We start from the raw sequence: 19,472 nt of genomic DNA on the forward strand, positions 1-19,472 counted from the left end.
AAAAGTATCTCCCAAATTTGTCCCATGGGAGGACTAGAGGCAGAGAGTTTTATTATTCCCTATGTCACACTTTTCACCAAAGAAATCTAGAAACCCAGAGCTGACCCTTACAGAACGATAGTAAATTCACTTGCTAACATTAGCCATATTCCAAGGTACCAAGTCTGAAAATAAGGCAAAAGAGATTACATTGTTTTGAATACATAAACATGAAAAACATCAGCTACCCTTGCTGTACAAAGGGCAGCCTACTCTATTAAACTCAAATTATCATAATGCCCTTTTTCAGAGGTAGGATACACAGTAACAACAGATACATTTGGGAAGAAGTTCAGGGTTTTTTTTTGGCGGGGGTGGGAGGTGGTTGAGATGGAGTTTCACTCATCACCCAGGCTGGAGTGCAATGGCACAATCTTGGCTCACTACAACCTCTGCCTCCTGGGTTGAAGCAATTCTTCTGTCTCAGCTTCCCAAGTAGCTGAGATTACAGGTGTGTGCCACCATGCCTGGCTAATTTTGGTATTTTTAGTAGAGACGGGGTTTCACCATGTTGCCCAGGCTGGTCTCAAACACCTGACCTCAGGTGATCTGCCCACCTTGACCTCCCAAAGTGCAGGGATTAAAGGCGCAAGCCACTGCGCCCAGCCAGAAGTTCAGTTTTAAAATGTAGAATTACTGCACCTGCAAAAATATTCCAGTGGAGACTAAAGAATTCCAGAATGATTCCTTTAGTAAAAGTCAGCTTTTCCTGAAGCAAAGTCTGATCTTCCTTATGCAATTTCTGTTAGCTAATTTATTATATGTTAGTTGCTTTATAACCTTCATGAATCAGATATTTATAGGACATTTCCTACATTCCAGGTACTGTACTAGAAGCCAGGGGTAGGGTGGTGAATAAGACAGATGAGGTCTCTGCATGTTTATATTTTACTTGGAGAAGGCAGATAATAAACAAGGAAGCCAACAAATAAACAGAACGCTCCAAAGAAATAAAACAGTAATTAGCTGGAGAATATTTGGGGACATTACTTCAGATTGTGTGGTCAGGGAAGGTCATTACAAAAAGGCAACATTTGAGACCAGAATGACACAAAGAAACCAGTCACTGGGAGAGAAAAGATCTAGTACAGAGACAGGTATAATCTCGGTGGGTTTGAGCTTAGAATACAATGGCAGAGGGACCAGATGCTAAAGGCAGTAAGTAGGCAGGAACCAGAGTTCATAAGTCATAAGGATCATGCTTAGGAATTTGGGTTTTAAGTGCAATCAGAAGCTATTTGACGGTTTTAAGTAGAAGCATGACACAACTATACACACACATATATCGTTAGACAGATACAGATATACACATATATACACACATTTCTTTCATTCACTCTGACTACTGTGGAGAAAAACAGACTAAAGGGAATTTAGTTGGAAGCTTTTTCAATAACCCTGAGAAGACAATGATAAGTGATACAAGCAGACGACACAATTCTAGATAGAAAGAAGCAGGAAGATCCCAGGATATATTTAGGAGGAGGTGCTGACAGAAATTGGTCATAGATTGGATATGGGCAGTGAGAGGAGTGACATGAAGATGGCCTTCTGGAATTCTAGCCTGAGCTTCTAGGAAGATGTCGATGCAGCTGACTGGGAGAAGGACAGGTGGTAAGGGGCATGTACTTGTTGAGAAATCAAGACTTTTTACATGACGTTTTGACTTTAAATTCTTCTAGTTATGACGGTAGAGAATACTGCCGGCATGTTTATGACTTAAGAAAGGAGGTGGAGTTTGCAGCGAGTTGAGATCGTGCCACTGCACTCCAGCCTGGGCGACAGAGCGAGACTCCGTCTCAAATATAAAAAAAAAGAAAGAAAGAAAGAAGGCATTATTTTGTAATTTGCAACACAGAGGCATTCCCTGCACATACCTTGAGGAAAGAACACAATCTATCACTGATAAAAAATGAGCCCAGTCTTATTCTATCTGTGGAACATATTTTTCATAATTATTTAGAAACTGTTGAAGGACAGAAGTAATGAATGAACACTTTCGTACTCAGAAATTTATTTTAAATCTTAGAGGTGTCAAAATGTTCTCTACAAACAAAATTTGGTAAAATCTGACACTGTTAACAAATGAACAAATATAGAAACAAATTTTAATAGCATTTTTTCTTGCAATTTGATTTTTAAAGTAGCAGAATTATAATTCCTTAAATTGTCATGTTGAATTCCTCCTCACAACTAAATTGAATTGATGGCACAGAGAAATTGATAGTAAAGAACTCTATTGTGATATTTCAACCAAAACAAAAGCCTCCTCACTTGGTGACCTCTACAATACACAGCTTCAGTGTGAAAGCCCTTTGTTTTCACAATGGAGGGTGGCTCACCATGCAATGTCTGGCCCATAGAACAGGTTCAGAAACATGTCTTCTTCTAGAAGAATTAATCAGTTAGAAGTTAGAATGGCACATAGGAGTTAAAAATCCAATAAAGATAGCACAAGGAAAATAGAGGATTTGATTTGTTGGAGGAGCAAACGCAGAGTGTTAATTGACTTATTTTTGTATGGTGGCCTATGAGTGATGTTTTTAAATTTTTCCAGACAGCTTGGTATTTCTTTTGCTTGAAAGGCTGAATGAAAATTTGAGCACAAGAGGGAATTAATGAACAGATCATGGAAACAAAGAAAAATATCCAAAGTTTAGTGGAGCAGCAACAAGAAGACTGCCATGAGAAGGGAGAGAAGAAATTCAGAATAAGCAGCTATAATTGTAAACCAGGATCTTTTACCATGTGTCCCCCTGTTGCTCTGCCAAAAGGAATACAGGCCTTCATAGGTACTATCCACTGAAACCTGACCCAAATTTGATGGCAAAGAGGTTGGAATACTGCAAATTCAATGTGTTATTTAGGCTTTTTTTTTTTAACCTAACTCCTTATATTCTATGAAGGAAAAATCAGAATGCATAATGTCTCAAGTATAGATATACTGATGAGACACTGTGCAGAAAATCTAAAATCTGGACTCTCCAGCTTGCAAGGTCAAATTACTTATACTATATGCACTGATTGGTAGCAACTGTTATTTTCTAAGTAAAACAGATAAAGAGAACTTTAAAAATATAGACATTAATATTAGCTACTGAGCTAAACTTTTAATCATTGAATAGCTACAATGCCCTTAAGATTCTATGTGAATAAAATTTTTTTCCATTCAGCTGTGTCTTATCACTTTCTTTAGAGATAAGAGGTGCTGTACAATATTTAATAAAAGCTATTGTTATTCTCGCCTATGTCAATGGTTTGAATTCCTTGTTGAGAAATGCTGAAATTTGTGGTTACATAAATAAAAGACAGTTAAAAGGACTTCTAAGCAATGTGTCAGAAGCTATTAGTATGTTTGTTTGTTTTAGTAATTCTAAAATCTAAACATTTATGTATTATATTTTATGAAGACCTAGTACAGAGGAGATGACAATATTTATGTGGCACACTTGGAAATGGACCAATGCAGACACAAAAAAATCAGTAGAGCAGCATCCAATCTACCAAACAAGAGACAAAAAATAAACAAACTACAGTTTTCCCTCAGCAACTGAGGAGGAATGGTTCCAGGACCTCCCTTGAATACAAAAATGTGCAAATACTCAAGCCTCTGATATAAAGTGATATAGTATTTGCATGTAACCAAAGCACATCCTCCCGTATACATTAGATCACCTCTGGATTACTTATATTTAATACAATGTAAATGCTAAGTAAATAGTTGTTATACTATCTTGTTTAGGGAATAATGACAAGAAAAAAGTCTACACATGTTCATTAGAGATGCAATTTTTTTTCCAAATATTTTCCATTGTGGTTGGTTGGAATCCAAGGATGTGGAACCCATGAATATAGAGGGCCAACTGTATACACATTCCTATAAGTATATATTCCAACTTACATATCTATTTTCTAACATGTATGTATATACATTATATACATAATGTATATAGGTATATATATTTCATATATACATATTTCCAGACAGCTTGGTATTTCTCTTGCTTGAAAGGCTAATTGAATAGAATATATACAACTCCTCTAAGATTTGAAATACATTTTGGAGTAAGAAAATATTCATTCATTACTTCTGTCCTTCTTCCACAGTTTCTAAACAATTATGAAAAATAAGCCGGGCGTGGTGGCTCACGCTTGTAATCCCAGCACTTTGGGAGGCCGAGGCGGGTGGATCACGAGGTCAGGAGATCGAGACCACGGTGAAACCCCGTCTCTACTAAAAATACAAAAAATTAGCCGGGTGTGGTGGCGGGCGCCTGTAGTCCCAGCTACTCGGAGAGGCTGAGGCAGGAGAATGGCGTGAACCCGGGAGGCGGAGCTTGCAGTGAGCCAAGATTGTGCCACTGCACTCCAGCCTGGACAACAGAGCGAGACTCCAGCTCAAAAAAAAAAAAAAATAAAGAAAAATAAATATATTTCACAGATAGAATAAGACTACAATATAATATATATTATTGGATATATATATTTTTTTCCAATATATGTATTCACTTTTCCCAATCTGGGCCTGTGGAAATTTGAAGACTTTAGAAAGAATTTAGAGCCTAGAAGACCATTTTTACGTAACATCACCATGATGCCAATAACATGCTCACTATGATAACTATGATAAAGAAAGGAATCCAAATGCCTATCATTGCATCCTCAGAACTTCCTTGAGTTTAAACTGAAATCAACTATGCCCTAAAGATATTTTGAATGACTTACTTTCTGGTTTCCTTTATCTTGTTCACAAGATACTGCTAAAATTCCTGTGAATGAATGAAAGTTCACTCAATAAAGAGCCAGTCAAAATAACTTTCAGGATCTACTAGAGAAACAAATATGCTTTGGTTTCCCCAGTAGCCAAATGAAGATTTTAAAAACTGTTGTAAAACATTAGGAATGTTGCAAAACAAATCATTTCATAGGTACTATCCACTGAAATGAAATTATTACACCATTTAGGAATAAAATAAACCACTGGATGCAGTGGCTTGCTCGGTAATCCCCACTACTCAGAAGGCTAAGGCAGGAAGATTACTTGAGCCCAGGAGTTCATGACTAGCCTGGGCAATGTAGCTGGATCCCATCTCTAAAAATAATAATACAATTGTATTTTAAAACCATGTAAAGTTATTCCTCTTTATTACCATATGGTTGATTTTTTATTAGGAAGTGAAACACTTACACTTCGGTATGTTTTGGGTCCTTACCCCTAACATAAGAAGCTCACTAAACAAATAACATCAGATCCTGCAGCTTAAGACCAAATATTTAATTTTTCACTCAAATTTAAGTAAGAGCTTTAATAACATAAAAGCTGAAAAGAAAATCTAGCAAGAATAAATGGATGCCATTTCTTAAGGGAAAAAACAGGTTTAGATAAAACATTACAAAAGTAATCAGAAAAAATCAGAATGAATCTTACAAAAATATCTTATAATATAAAGTAAGATACTGTAATACAAGACCATGTAACATAAAGAAACAAGAGTAATGGAAGGTCACACTTGTAAAAGTTTTAAATTGAATTAGCATCTCTTTCATACTCAAATTTAAGAAGACCTGATTTCTATGAAATAAGAAATTCCAGTGCCATTAATTATTGTATGACCTTATAAAAATTGCTTAATTTATTTGTGGAATATTATAATTTTCAAAAATGGCAACCACAACATTTCTGGTTTTACATATTCTTCCAGAACCTCACTGTTACATCATCAAGAGTTAATGTTTATCCCACCCGCCTCCCTGATATTGGGTGTACCTTTGTGGCTGTTTCAATGAATATAATGTAATAGAAATGATCTATGTGACTTGTAAAGCTAGGTACACCATAATTAGTAGAACAATTTCTTTCTGGCTTGCTCTGTCTAGGAACACTCACTCTTTGGACCCAACCACTATGTCATGAAGAAGCCCAGGCCACATGCAGAGACTACTTATAGGTTTTCTAGCTAAGGTCTAAGCCAACAGTCAGCATCTATTGCCAGGTATGGGCAAGAACAAGCCTCCAGATAATTCCAGGCTTATTCCTTCAAATTACCCCCAAGTGATGCCAGTAGAACAGAAATGGGCACCCAAGTTGAACCCTACCTAAATTGCAGATTTGTAAACAAAATAATGGGCTTCAGGTTTTGGTGTGATTTGTTATGGAGCAGTAGATAGGCAGAGCACTCTTTAAGCCTCAGTTTCCTTTTTTGAAATGAGCATTATAATAAGACTCTATTAGTCCATTTTCATACTGCTATGAAGAGATACCCAAGACTGGGTAATTTATAAAGAAAAAGAGTTTTAAGTGACTCACAGTTCAGCAGGGCTAGGGAGGTCTCAGGAAACTTACAATCATGGCAGAAGGGAAAGCAAACATGTCCTTCTTCACATAGCAGCAGCAAGGGGAAGTGCCAAGCAAAAGGGGGAAATCTCCCTTATAAAACCATCAGATCTCATGAGAACTCACTCACTATCATGAGACCAGCAGCATGGGTGGAATCCCCATAATTCAATTACCTCCCACGGGGTCCCTCCAACAACACGTGGGGATTATGGGAACTACAAGATGAAATTTGGGTGGGGACACAGCCAAACCATACCATTCTGCCCCTGGCCCCTCTCAAATCTCATGTCCTTCTCACATTTCAAAACACAATTATGGCTTCTGAGCAGTCCCCAAAGTCTTAACTCATTCCAGCATCAACCCAAAAGTGCAAGTCCAAAGTCTCATCTGAGACAAGGCAAGTCCCTTCTGCCCATGAACATGTAAAATCAAAAGCAAGTTAGTTACATCCTAGACACAATGCGGCTACAGGTATTACACAAATACACTCATTCCAAATGACAGAGATTGGCCAAAACAAAGGGGCTACAGGCTCCATGCAAGTCTGAAAACCAATAGGGCAGTCATTGAACTTTAAATTTCCAAAATGATCTCCTTTGACTCCATGTCTCACATCCAGGTCACACTGATGCAAGAGGTGGGCTCCCATGGCCTTAGGCAGCTCCACCCTTGTGTCTTTGCAGGGCACAGGCTCCCCACCCCCTGCCCCCAGCTGCTTTCATGGGCTAGTGTTCAGTGTCTGCAGCTTTTCCAGGTGCATGGTGCAAGCTGTCAGCCGATCAAGCATTCTGGGGTCTGGAGGATGGTAGCCCTCTTCTCACAGCTCCACTAGGCAGTGCCCCAGTGGGGACTCTGTGTGGGAGCTCCAACCCCACATTTTCCTTCCACATTGCCCTAGCAGAGGTGCTCCATGAGGGCCCTGCCCCTGCAGCAGATTCTTCCTGGACATCCAGGCATTTCCATACATCCTCTGAAATCTAAGTAGAGGTTCACAAACCTCAATTCTTGACTTTTGTGCACCTGCAGGCTCAACATCACATGGAAGCTGCCAAAGTTTGGGGCTTGCACCTCTGAAGCAATGGCCTGAGCTGTACCTTGGCCCCCTTTAGCCATGGCTGGAGCAGCTGGGACACAGCATCAAATACCTAGGCTGCACACAGCAGGGGGGCCCTGGGCCAAGCCCATGAAACCATTTTTTCCTCCTAGGCCTCCAGGTCTGTGATGGGAGGGGCTACTGTGAAGGCCTCTGACATGCTCTGGAGACATTTTTCCCATTGTCTTGGTGAATAACATTTGGCTCCTGGTTACTAAGCAAATTTCTGCAGCTAGCTTGAATTTCTCCCCGGAAAATGGGTTTCTTTTCTATCACATCATCAGGCTGCAAATTTTTCAAATTTCTGTTCTCTGCTTTCTCTTGAACACTTCACCACTAAGACATTTCTTCCCCCAGATACCCTATATCATCTCTCCCAAGTTAAAAGTTCCAAAGATCTCTAGTGAAGGGGCAAAATGCTGCCAGTCTCTTTGCATAGCAAGAGTGACCTTTACTCCAGTTCCCAACAAGTTCCTCATCTCCATCTGAGACCACTTCAGCCTGGACCTTATTTTCCATATCATGATCAGAATTTTGGTCAAAGCCATTTAACAAGTCTCAAGGCAGTTCCAAACTTTCCCTCATTTTCCTGTCTTCTGAGCCTTCCAAGTCTCTAGGAAGTTCCAAACTTTCCCACATTTTCCTTTCTTCTTCTTAGGCCTCCAAACAGTTCCAACCTCTGCCTGTTATCCAGTTCCAAAATTGCTTCCATATTTTTGGGTTTCTTTATAGCAGCGTCATGGTAGCATCAATTTACCATATTAGTCCATTCTCACACTACTAATAAATTAACCAAACTTGGGTAATTTATACAGGAAAAGAGGTTTAATTGACTTACAGTTCTGCAGGGCTGGGGAGGCTTCAGGAAACTTACAATCATGGTGGAAGGGGAAGCAAACATGTCTTTCTTCACATAGTGGCAGCAAGGAGAAGTGCCAAGCGAAAGTGGGAAAAGCCCTTTATAAAACCATCAGATCTTGTGAGAACTCCCTCACTATCCCAAGAAGAGCAGCATGGGGTAACCACACCCATTATTCAATTACCTCCCACCAGGACCCTCCCACAACATGTAGGGATTATGGAAACTACAATTCACGATGAAATTTAGGTGGGGACACAGCCAAAACATATCAAATACCAACCTCTAAGATTGCTTTTGCTTTTGTTTTTGTTCTTGTTTTTGTTTTTGAAACAGAATATGAATGCAGAAAATCTGAGACAGGTCTCAGTTAATTTAGAATGTTTATTTTGCCAACATTGAGGATGCACCCATGATACAGCCTCAGGAAGTCCTGAGGACATGTGCTCAAGGTAGTCAGGTCACAGCTTGGTTTTATACATTTTAAGGAGACATGAGACATCAATCAATATATGTAAGCAGTACATTGGTTTCGTCTGGAAAGGCAGGACAACTAGAAGCAAAGGCAGGAAGACTGGAAGCAGGGAGGGAGTTCCAGGTCACAGATACGTGATACACAAATGGTTACATTCTTTTGAGTTTCTGATTAGTCTTTCTAAAGGATGCAATCAGATAAGCATCTATCTCAGTGAGCAGAGGGGTGACTTTGAATAGAATGGAAGGCAGGTTTGCCCTAAGCAGTTTCCAGCTTGAGTTTTCCTTAGTGATCTGGGGAGGCCAAGATATTTTCCTTTCACAAGGGTCTCACTCTGTTGCCCAGGCTAGAATGCAGTGGTGCAATCATGCTCACTGCAGCCTTGATCTCCCAAGTCCAAGCAATCCTCCCACCTCAGCCTCCTGAGTAGCTGGAACTACAGGTGTGCACCACCATGCATGGCTAATTGTTTTTATTTCTTATAGAGATAGGGTCTCACTATGTTACCAAGGCTGGTCTTGAATTCCTGGGCTCAAGCAATCAATCTTCCCATCTTGGCCTCCCAAAGTGCTGGGATTACAGGCATGAGCCACCACACCTGGCCTCTAGGGCTGTACTGAGAACTAAGCAAGATTATGCATGTAAGCATTTAACACAGTACTTCACATGTAGAAGACATAGTAAATGTTAACTATTAAAGATGTAATCAGACAATCAATCATAAGACAAAAGAAGGAAATGGATGAGGAGATAAATAAGAAATGCTTTGACATGCAAAACGTGGTCAAGTACTATAAAGGAAAAGGGTATAAAGTTGAATTTTTGTTGTATAAAAAAGGTACAAGAATACTTCCCATGATTCAAAGAAAAGTGAAGAAAATTAACATGATTACAGAAAAGATGAGGGAAAGGATATAATGATGATATGGCCAACTGCTGTCCCCAAAGAATCCAGAGCAGCTGCAACAAAAGCAAATATTTCATATTCTTATATATTTCCATGTGTGTGCTGTGTGCATGTATGGGTGTGTGTTTCTAATTTCTAAACACAAACATACGTGCACACAACACACGCAAAAAAAATAAAAATTTGAAAAAGAAAACATCTATAAACTGAAAAAAGCTTAATCTATGAATTCACTAATTCCAAGACAAAAGAAAAATTCAACCATCTTTTTTTTTTTGAGACAGTCTTGCTCTGTCACCCAGACTAGAGTGCAGTAGTGCAATCTTGGCTCACTGCAACCTCTGCCTCCCGGTTCAAGCGATTCACCTGCCTCAGCCTCCCAAGTCGCTAGGATTACAGGCAGCTGCCACCAAGCCCGACTTTTTTTTTTTTTTTTGTAGTTTTAGTAGAAACAGGGTTTTGCCATGTTGCCCAGGCTGGTTTTGAACTCCTGAGCTCAGGCAATCTGCCTGCCTCAGCCTCCCAAAGTGCTGGAATTACAGGCGTGAGCCACTGCACCCAGCCAAATTCAAGTATTATATTTTTTAAAAGCTGCCTTAAAATTATTAACTTAGAGGTGCTCTTATGTATTTCTAAGAGCTTTATTGAGATATAATTCCATAAAACAAACTTCACATATTCAAAATATACAATTTAAATTTCGACATATGTCTAACATGTGAAAACACCACCACAATCAGGATAATGAACACATACATTATTCCCAAATATGTCCTTATCCACTTTGTTATCTTACCCTCCCCATTCTACATTGACCCCAGGTAAACACTTATCTACTTTTTGATACTATTCATTAGTTTGCGCTTCCAAAAATGTATGTTACCGGACATACAGCATGTACTTTTTGTCTAAGTTATTTAACTCATCGTTTTGAGATTTGGCAATTTGTGTCTTTTAAGGAATTTGCCCATTTCACTGAAGTTGTAGAATTTATAGGCAGAAAGTCTTCATAATGTTTGCCTACTATCCTTTTCATATCCTTAAAATTTGGAGTGATGTATTCTCACTCTTTTTTTGATTCAATATTGAAATGATGTCTGATCTTACTCTTGATATTGGTAATTTGAGTGTTCCTTTTTTCCCTTGTTTGACTAGAGGTTTATTAATTTTATTGATCTTCCCAAAAATTCAACCTTTTTGTTTTATTGATTTTCTCTATTGTTTGTTTTCTATCTTATTGATTTCTACTCTAATCTTTATTCTCTTTTTTCTACTTTGAACTTAATTTTCTCTTTTTTTTCTAGTTTCTTAAGATGAAAATGGAAGTCTTTGGTTTGAGAAATTTCTTTTCTTCTAATACAGGTGTTAACTGCTATAAATTTCCTTAGTGTTAGTGTTATCCCATGAATTTGGAAGTTTTGACACTTAAATTGAAAGTACTTTCTAATTTCCTTTTTAATTTCTTCTTTGACACAGGAGTTATTTAGAAGTGAGTTATTTAGTTTTCAAATATGTCAAGATTTTTCAAAGATATTTCTTTTATTGATCTCTAATTCCTTTGTGGTCAGAGCACATACTTTATATAACATTAATTCTTTTAAATTTATTGAGATGTGTTTTATGACCCAGAGTATGGTCTATATTGGTAACTGTTTTCTGTGTACTTGAAAATAACATGTACTCTGCTGTTGGTGGTGGAGTGTTCCATAAATACCAATTATGTCGAGGTAGTTGATCATACAATTTAAATCATCTATATCCTTAATGATTTCCTGTCTAGTTGTTCTCTCTATAGAGAAAGATACACTGAAAACTCTGACTATAATTGTGTAATTGTGTGTTTCTCCTATCAATTCCACTGGTTTTGCTTCATGTATTTTGAAGCTCTGATATTAGTTGCATAAATACTTAGGATTATTACATCTTCTTGATGAACTGATGCCTTAATTATTATGTAATAACTTTCTTTTTGCCTGGCAATATTCATTGCTCTGAAATCTACTACATCTGACATTAATATATCCACAGCAGCTTTCTTTTGACTTGTGTTATCATGGTATATCTTTTCCAATTCTTTTCCTTTAAACTAATTGTGTCTTTATATTTGAATTGTGTTTCTTGTAAGCAGCATATTGTTTGGTCTTTTCATTTTTATTCAGTCTGACAATTTCTGCCTTTTAATTTCATTACTTATACAATTTACAATACAATAAGAGATTTAAGTAATACACCTTTTACAGTTGTGCCTCAATATCAGCAGAAGATTGGTTCCAGGCCTCCTCATTCACTGCTTGCAAATACCCCATTCACCCCTTGCAAATACCCAAATCCATAGGTGTTCAAGTCTCTTTCATAAAATAACATACTGTTTGCATATAACCTTTATGCATCTTCCTGTATCCATTAAATTATCCCTAGATTACTTATAATATCCAATTAAATATAAATGCTATATAAATAATTATACTGTATTTTTATTTGTATTTAATTTTGTAGTTATTTTTTATCAGTTTTTTAAGTATTTTTTATCCATTGTTGGTTGAATCCACAGATGCAGAACCCCTAGATACAAACGGCCAGCTATATTTATCCCTGCAGTTACTATTTCTAGCTGTCTCTCTTCATCTGTTTTTGTACATCCGTATTTTGACATGGCATCATTTTCCTTCAGCCTGAAGGATTTCCTTTAACATTTCTTATAATGTAAGTCTACTGGTGATGAATTCAGCTTTTGAAAATTTTTTTGTATAACCTTCATTTTTTAATAGGTATAGAATTCTAGAATTCATTTTTACTGGGTATAGAATTCTAGGATTACAGTTTTTGCTCCGTTTTCAATACTTTAAAGGAGTTGCTCCAATGGCATCTCATCTGCATGGTTTACAATAAGACATATGCTGTCTTTCTTATTTTCTCTGTATATGTCTTTTTTTACTGGCTGCTTTTAAGATTATCTCATTATCACTACTTTTGAACTATTTGGCTACAATATGCCTTGGTTGTTGCAATGGTTTGAAGGTGTCACCAAAACTCATGTGTTGGAAACTTAATTGGATTCCCAATGCCAGAGTGTTGGGAAGTGGGGCCAAGTAAGAGGTAATTGGGTCATGAGGGCTCCACCCTCATGAAGGGTGTTGTCATTGGAGTGGGGTAGTTGTAGAGGAGGTGGCTTTGTTATAATAGCAAAACCTCCTTCACATGGGCTCTCTTGACCTTCCACCTTTTGCCCTTCTGGCATGGAATTACACTCACCAGATGCCAAAGCCATGCTCTTGGACTTCTTAGCCTCCAGAACCGTAAACCAAATAAACTTCTTTTCTTTGTAAATTACACAATCTGTGACATTCTATTACAGCAACAGAAAACAGACTAACTTGTTTTTCTCATGTTTCTTGTCCTTGGAATTTTTGAGATTCTTGGATCTGGAGGTTAGAGTTTTCATCACAAATGAGAATTCTTTTAGCCATTATTTCTTCAAACTATTTTTCTTTCCTGCTCTTCTCTCCAGTTTCACATATATTAGATTCTTGAAGCTATTTCACTATTCTGTGATACCCTGTTCATTGTTTAAATTCTCTTTTTATTTCTCCTTTTATAACCCTTTTACTAAGATACTATACATACCATAAAATTCACCCTTTAAAATATACAATTAAATAGCTTTTAGTACATCCACAAATTATGTAAACAAACATCATCATTATTTCTAATTCCAGAACATTTTCTTCACACCAGTAAGAAAACTCATACCCATTAGCAGTCACTCCCAGACCCCCACAGCCACTGGCAACCATTAGTCTACTTTCTATCTCTATTGATTTGCCTATTCTGGATATTTTATAAAAATAGAACCGTACAACATGTGGCCTTTGTGCCTGATTTCCTTCACTTAGCATAATGTTTTCAAGGTATATTCTTGTAGCATGTATCAGTATTTCATTTCTTTTATTGTTGAATAATCCAATGTATGAATATATAATTTTTATTTATCCTTTCATGAGTTGATAGACATTTGTATTGTTTCTACTTTTGACTATTATAAATAATGCTGCCATGAACATTTGTGTACAAGCTTTTGTGTGGACATATATTTTCATTTCTCTTGGGTAGAAATCTAAGAGTAGAATTGCTGGGTCATATGGTAACCCCATGTTTTTTAACCTTTTGAGGAAGTGCCAAGCTGTTTTCCAAAGCAGCTGAAATATTTTACATTTCCACCAGCAGGGTACGATGGTTCCAATTTCTCCACATCCTCACTAACACTTGTTATTATCTGTCTTTTTTATTATAGCCAACCTATTTGGTGTGAAGTCATATCTAACTGTGGCTATGATTTAAGTGATCTTAGTGGTTAATGATCTTCAGCATGTTTCTACGTGCTTATTTCCTGTTTGCATATTTTCTTGGAAGAAAAGTCTATTCCAATCCTTAGACCAGTTTTTAAAAATTTGATTTTCTTTTTATTAAGTTTTAATAGTTCTTTATAAATTTTGGATGCCAGTCTCTATTAGATACATGACCCGCAAACCTGTTCTGTGGGTTCTATTTTCACATTCTTCACAGTATCCTTTGGAGTACAAAAGTTTTTACTTTTAATGAGATTATTTAGAGTCAATGAACATATTAATATGCATCCAATCTCATTAGAGATTAAAGATAAAGAGAAATAAGATTTTTGTAACTTAGAAGATTGGCAAAAATGAAAATAAGAAAAACTAAATTTATCATTAGCAAAGATTTGAGCATTCTCATAAACTCCTGGTGGGGTTTTAAATTGAGCAAGTTTTCCAGAGACTATTTGGCAATGTATCTCAAAATCCCTAAAAAACAAAAACGAAACAAAACAAAAAATCTCTGTATCCTTTGACCCAACAATTCCACTTCTAGAAATGTATCCCAAAGAAAAAGTTGAACAACTTTGCAAAAATGGATTTTATTATTGGAATGTTTATATAACAAGAAATTAGGTGAGTAAAATCTAACAATAGGAGATTGGTTAAATATATTCTAGTAAGCCATATAATAAGATATATGTAATCATTATCAATGATCATTAAATTTTTTTATTTTTTAAAGACAAGGTCTTACTATGCTTCCCAGGCTAGTCTCAATCCCTGGCCTCAAGCAATTCTCTCATTTTGGCCTCTCAATAAATGATAATTTTCATCAAGTTTCACCACCTATCATGTCCGCAGGGTCCAGATGTAACACAAATGAATGAAAAGGTTCTCTAGAAAATTGGACAGCATATGCCCCTTTTGGAGAGGGCAGTTTCAACTAATTAATGCCAAGCAAGAAAGTATATGTGTGGTGGTTGTGAGATGGGGAGTGGAAGGTGTCCTGTGTTGTTAGATTATCCAGTATTTTAAAACATGCAGGACATTGAATTGTAGGTAACATTTTCTGAATTTCAAAAGCTGTCTATTGCTTAAACATTTTTTTAAAAAATGTTCAATGGCCAAATAAAACACATCATTTTTGGACTAGATTCAGTTCAAAGGCTTGGAACTCTAATGTAAATACACATTTATTGACACAGAAGGATATCTATAACATATTGTTAAAATTTTAAACACCCTGCTACAAACAGTTTATATAATATCTCAATTTTGTTAAAATAAAAGCATATTTACATATATGTATAAACTCTAAACAGTGTCTAAAGGGATATAAATCAAAATGTTATTAGTGGGTAATTTTGCTTTTCTGTTGTATAGAGTTCTCTATTTTTGTATTTTTATATTGACCATTAATATTTTATATTCAGAAAATAAATGATACAGCTCTTTGTATCTGTGGTTATAAAGGTAAGAGTTAATAGTCTGGTTTAAAATGTTGAGAATAAACTTAAAATCAAAATCAGTAAGTATATAATCTTGCACATGAAATCAGACAGACCCAAGTTCAAAATCAATTATTCCATTTATTACCTCAGTGGCCTTGGGCTTTCTCACCTGTAAAATGCCAGTGATAATACCTGCCATCTCCACCTCAGATCCTATTGGTGATGTAAAAATGAATAAATAAAAATAGAATTAATATCTAAAACACCACGTTCCTAGCATCACCAAATCTCAGTAGATAGAAGAGAGAAGGGGGCTTTTTCTACCACAGTTCAAGTCTAGAAAGGAGACAGATGCTTCTCATAGAATGTAACAATGTCATGGAGGCATAATACACACAAAAAAAATCATTTGTTTTTGCTATTCTATCTGGAGGCAGGAACATCACAGGAGACTAGGAGACTTTTCCCTTGCCACCTCCACTCCCAGAATCCAAAGCTCCTCCCTGCTCCACATCTCACTCCCCATCTAGCAAGGACACCCAGTGGAATGAAGCAGAGTATGGCTGACGACCCACTGCCAGAAGTAGCATCAGATGAGGCAGAATCCATATTATGTTTTCGAGAATTTTTGGGTGGTCCTAAGTGTGAGTAGAGCTCTAGGACAAATAAAATAAACTAGGGAAGCTACTTCCAAGGATTGGATTTGACCCTGGAGTAAATAAATGTAGAAATACTGTTTAAGAGTTTGTCATCCTTTATCTTCTCTTCCCACCTAACTGTATATCCAGTAAAGACATTTACCAAATAGAATTCAAGTAGATGAAGAGGTACACTAGTAAAATCAACCAATCAGCTGATGTAAGGTGGGTTTTGTTTCTGTCTATAGAACCTCTTTTTCACTGCAAAGGGCTTAACACCTGCATTCCACTATTCCTCCTACCAGCAAGTTAAATATAACAGAGGGTAAAGAAATTTTTTCAGGCCATTGTAGTACCATTGGAAACTTGCCTTCAAATGACTTCAGGTACCTCCTCCTCGAGTGCCCAGTTTTAAACCCAGGGAATAATTTCATCATATCTGGTCCATAGAAATAGCAAACTCTTTAAGATAATTTTGATGTAGTAACCCATTTTCATTAGCTTTGCTTTTTCAAATCACAATAAAACAATAAGTTTTTTTATATCTTTACTCTTTCAGTAACGTGCAACATGAACGTAATAGTGTTAAGAAGTCAGAAATAACACAGAAGCTATAGGAGATGTTTATATTTGCAAAATTTCAACAATTATCTTCTCTAGGTTTCCCCAAATTAGCATATTTGTTAATCAAATTAATTAAGAAGCTTTTCAAAATAAAAGCAATGTTTTAAATAAATATATTCTTTCATAACCATAGAACATTTAGTTCTGTTGGAGGTAACAAACATTACACTCAAGTACTTTATGAAGACATTAGGGTAAAAATTATCTAGATGCAATTATAAATGTACCCTAATTAGTCATTTCTTTTTGCATGTATGCTTTTCTGTATGTGTTAGGGTTATATCATAGATGTTTGGTAACTGGTTAGTTCTTAAATTATCACAAAGATATTATCGGACCCACAGAATTTATATCAGCTCAATGTGACGATATGATATTGTTTGAACAATATCTTTAAATTTAAATTTAGTACCCTAAATTACATCCAAACAAAGCCAAGACCTCTAAGCTGCCATATCTGTTACAGAAAATGAGTGCTAGACTCTTAGCTTGGAAGAATGAGACCTTCCTACAAATCTTGAAATTATACAACAATATTATTGTCACATCAAAATCCTAATTGCAACTGAGCTTTCAGTGTGTTTCAGAGTACCACACAGGTAGGTATAAATTCACTTATGATCAGCTTTTCTAGTGAAATCATATGTTTAGTAAATGACTACAGAAAACTTCCTAAAAATTGATTTTATTTAATAAATATTTTTTAAAGTTTTCTAACTGAAGAAATGACTTTGCTAATCTTTCTAGAAATTCTGATCATCTGTTTAATCTTTCATTCACTTTTATTTCTACTCTGATTCTTAGGAATTTTTCTAATCTATATTTAATCTACCAAAACATCTATGCTTTGATAAATGTGGCTTCCTTTAATAATAAGCTATGCTAAGATCACTAAATTAAATGTCAAAGGCAGAGAAGTAAAATTAAACACAGCGACAGGTTATAGTAAGTGCTCTTTAGAATTTCAGATTAAAACAATTGTCCCAAAATGATCAAGGAATAACTCACTAAATGAATAATGCAACACAGAATAGATTTTAACAGAATTTCTCTCTCTCTCTTTCTCTCTCTGCCACACACACACACATGCACAAACACACACACACTCCTCCACAGGCATCCACACAGGGGTGTTGACACATGTCTCAGAATTTAAAACACTGATACTAAAGGCTTTAATTTAGATAAATTAACTACACTGAAATACTGACATTGTGAAAATATCTATGTCCAATACCCCAGATAGGGCATCATTTTGTGAACTTATAAAACGTTTAAAGAAAGAAAACAAGAATGAGAAACCAGAATCCTTGATAAGATGGGTGAACGTGTCGATAATGCCCAGAGTCACAGCTTTCCGTTCTCCTCGCTACTTTCCTTCTCCTCTATGGCTTCCAGGCTGCGCTTGCTCTTGGCCTCAGCACTGTTGCTAGGGGCTTTACTCAGTCCACAGGACAAGCATGCCAGCTGGATCTGCTTCATGTTTTCTATAGCTTCATTCTTGGCATTCTTCAACAGATCTCCTTGGCCCTACAAACAGAAAAAAATAGGCATCAAAGAAGACAGTTATGGGCCAGGCATGTGCTAAGTGACATCACTCTATGTCCTTACTGCCCATTGCTGAATAAGGAAGCAGACCCAGACCTGCAAGCTCACTTTTCCAGGGTTTAACCCAAGGTTCTTTTCTAACATTATTAAGGGACTTTGCTTGTTAAGCCAAGTACCTCAACTTGAGCCTGACCAACTGGCTATGCGGTTGCTGGCAGTCCGTTGAGATTCCTGTTGTGAGGAACCCTCCTCTTTATGTGCTGAGGACATCAACTCTTCCATCACCATGGTCTGAGACTCTGCACACTGCTGCAATACCTACCCCACCCAGATCCAGCATTCTCAGTCTTAGGAGAAAACAAGGAAAGAAGCTCTTCCTTAAAGAAGTGAAAATAAACACATACCCTTATGCTTGGTGAGCTGGTTTTTAATATATTGGGTCATCCTTGCAACCTGCCTGTTGTTAAATTATCAGTTACCCACATTACTTCTGCCTTTTGCATCATCCTGAAGATGATGTTCCCACCTGGCAGATGGAGAAAAAGAGTCTCCAGAGGCTCAACATGTTAATCAAAACAAAAAGGAAATAAGGATTGCAGGAACACATTAGCTGTCATTTACATCAGTGCCCAACAGATATCTTTCCTGCTATTTTTATTTCTTATTTTAGTTCACTGTTATGATGATAAAGTGCATATACTGATACTGGCCCAAGGGCTGAATGACTGAGTGTGGGGAAGCGGGGACAGGTGTCTACGGTGCACAGACAGAGGAAGTAGCTTCTTCCCTCTCCATTCTCATGGCAGTGCCTGAAAGTGTGACCTTGAAAGTAAAGGACACTATGGGAGGATATGCAGTTATGACGATTGCTGGAGCATTATTCTACAAAGCAGAGGCTCAGAGAAAGGATAATCCACCTATTTTATGAAAGGCCAATAAGTGCTTTTTCCTTAGGGTGTACGAAGAAACTTGTATTTTACAAAAGCTTGGAATATTTTATTTCTCAAAACCTAAATATGCACTTGCCAATTCTATCCTCTGTAAAAAAAATAGCTAAATCTTTCTAATAGCATCTTTTAATTATATGGGATGATTAAATAATTGGGCTTTGCCTGATGTTTGTGTTAAAGTGAACTTCTTCTCAAGTACATCAATTATGGTATGGGA

At 36.8% G+C, this 19,472-nt stretch overlaps 1 protein-coding gene across 2 annotated transcripts in view; it reads right to left on the reverse strand.

Annotated features, from left to right (window-relative positions):
• Positions 1-8,617: 8,617 nt before the first annotated feature.
• Positions 8,618-19,472, reverse strand: part of PLCL1 (phospholipase C like 1 (inactive)) — a 356,723-nt gene continuing 345,868 nt past the window's right edge. For both annotated transcript variants that reach the window (XM_032755052.2, XM_058439897.1), the window contains exon 6: positions 8,618-18,287. In XM_032755052.2, the coding sequence (XP_032610943.1) occupies positions 18,105-18,287 (183 nt within the window). In that variant the 3' untranslated portion in view covers positions 8,618-18,104. The remainder of the gene's footprint in view (positions 18,288-19,472) is intronic.

This window comes from Hylobates moloch, unplaced genomic scaffold, assembly GCF_009828535.3.
Source record: "Hylobates moloch isolate HMO894 unplaced genomic scaffold, HMol_V3 SCAFFOLD_1, whole genome shotgun sequence".
NCBI lineage: Eukaryota > Metazoa > Chordata > Mammalia > Primates > Hylobatidae > Hylobates > Hylobates moloch.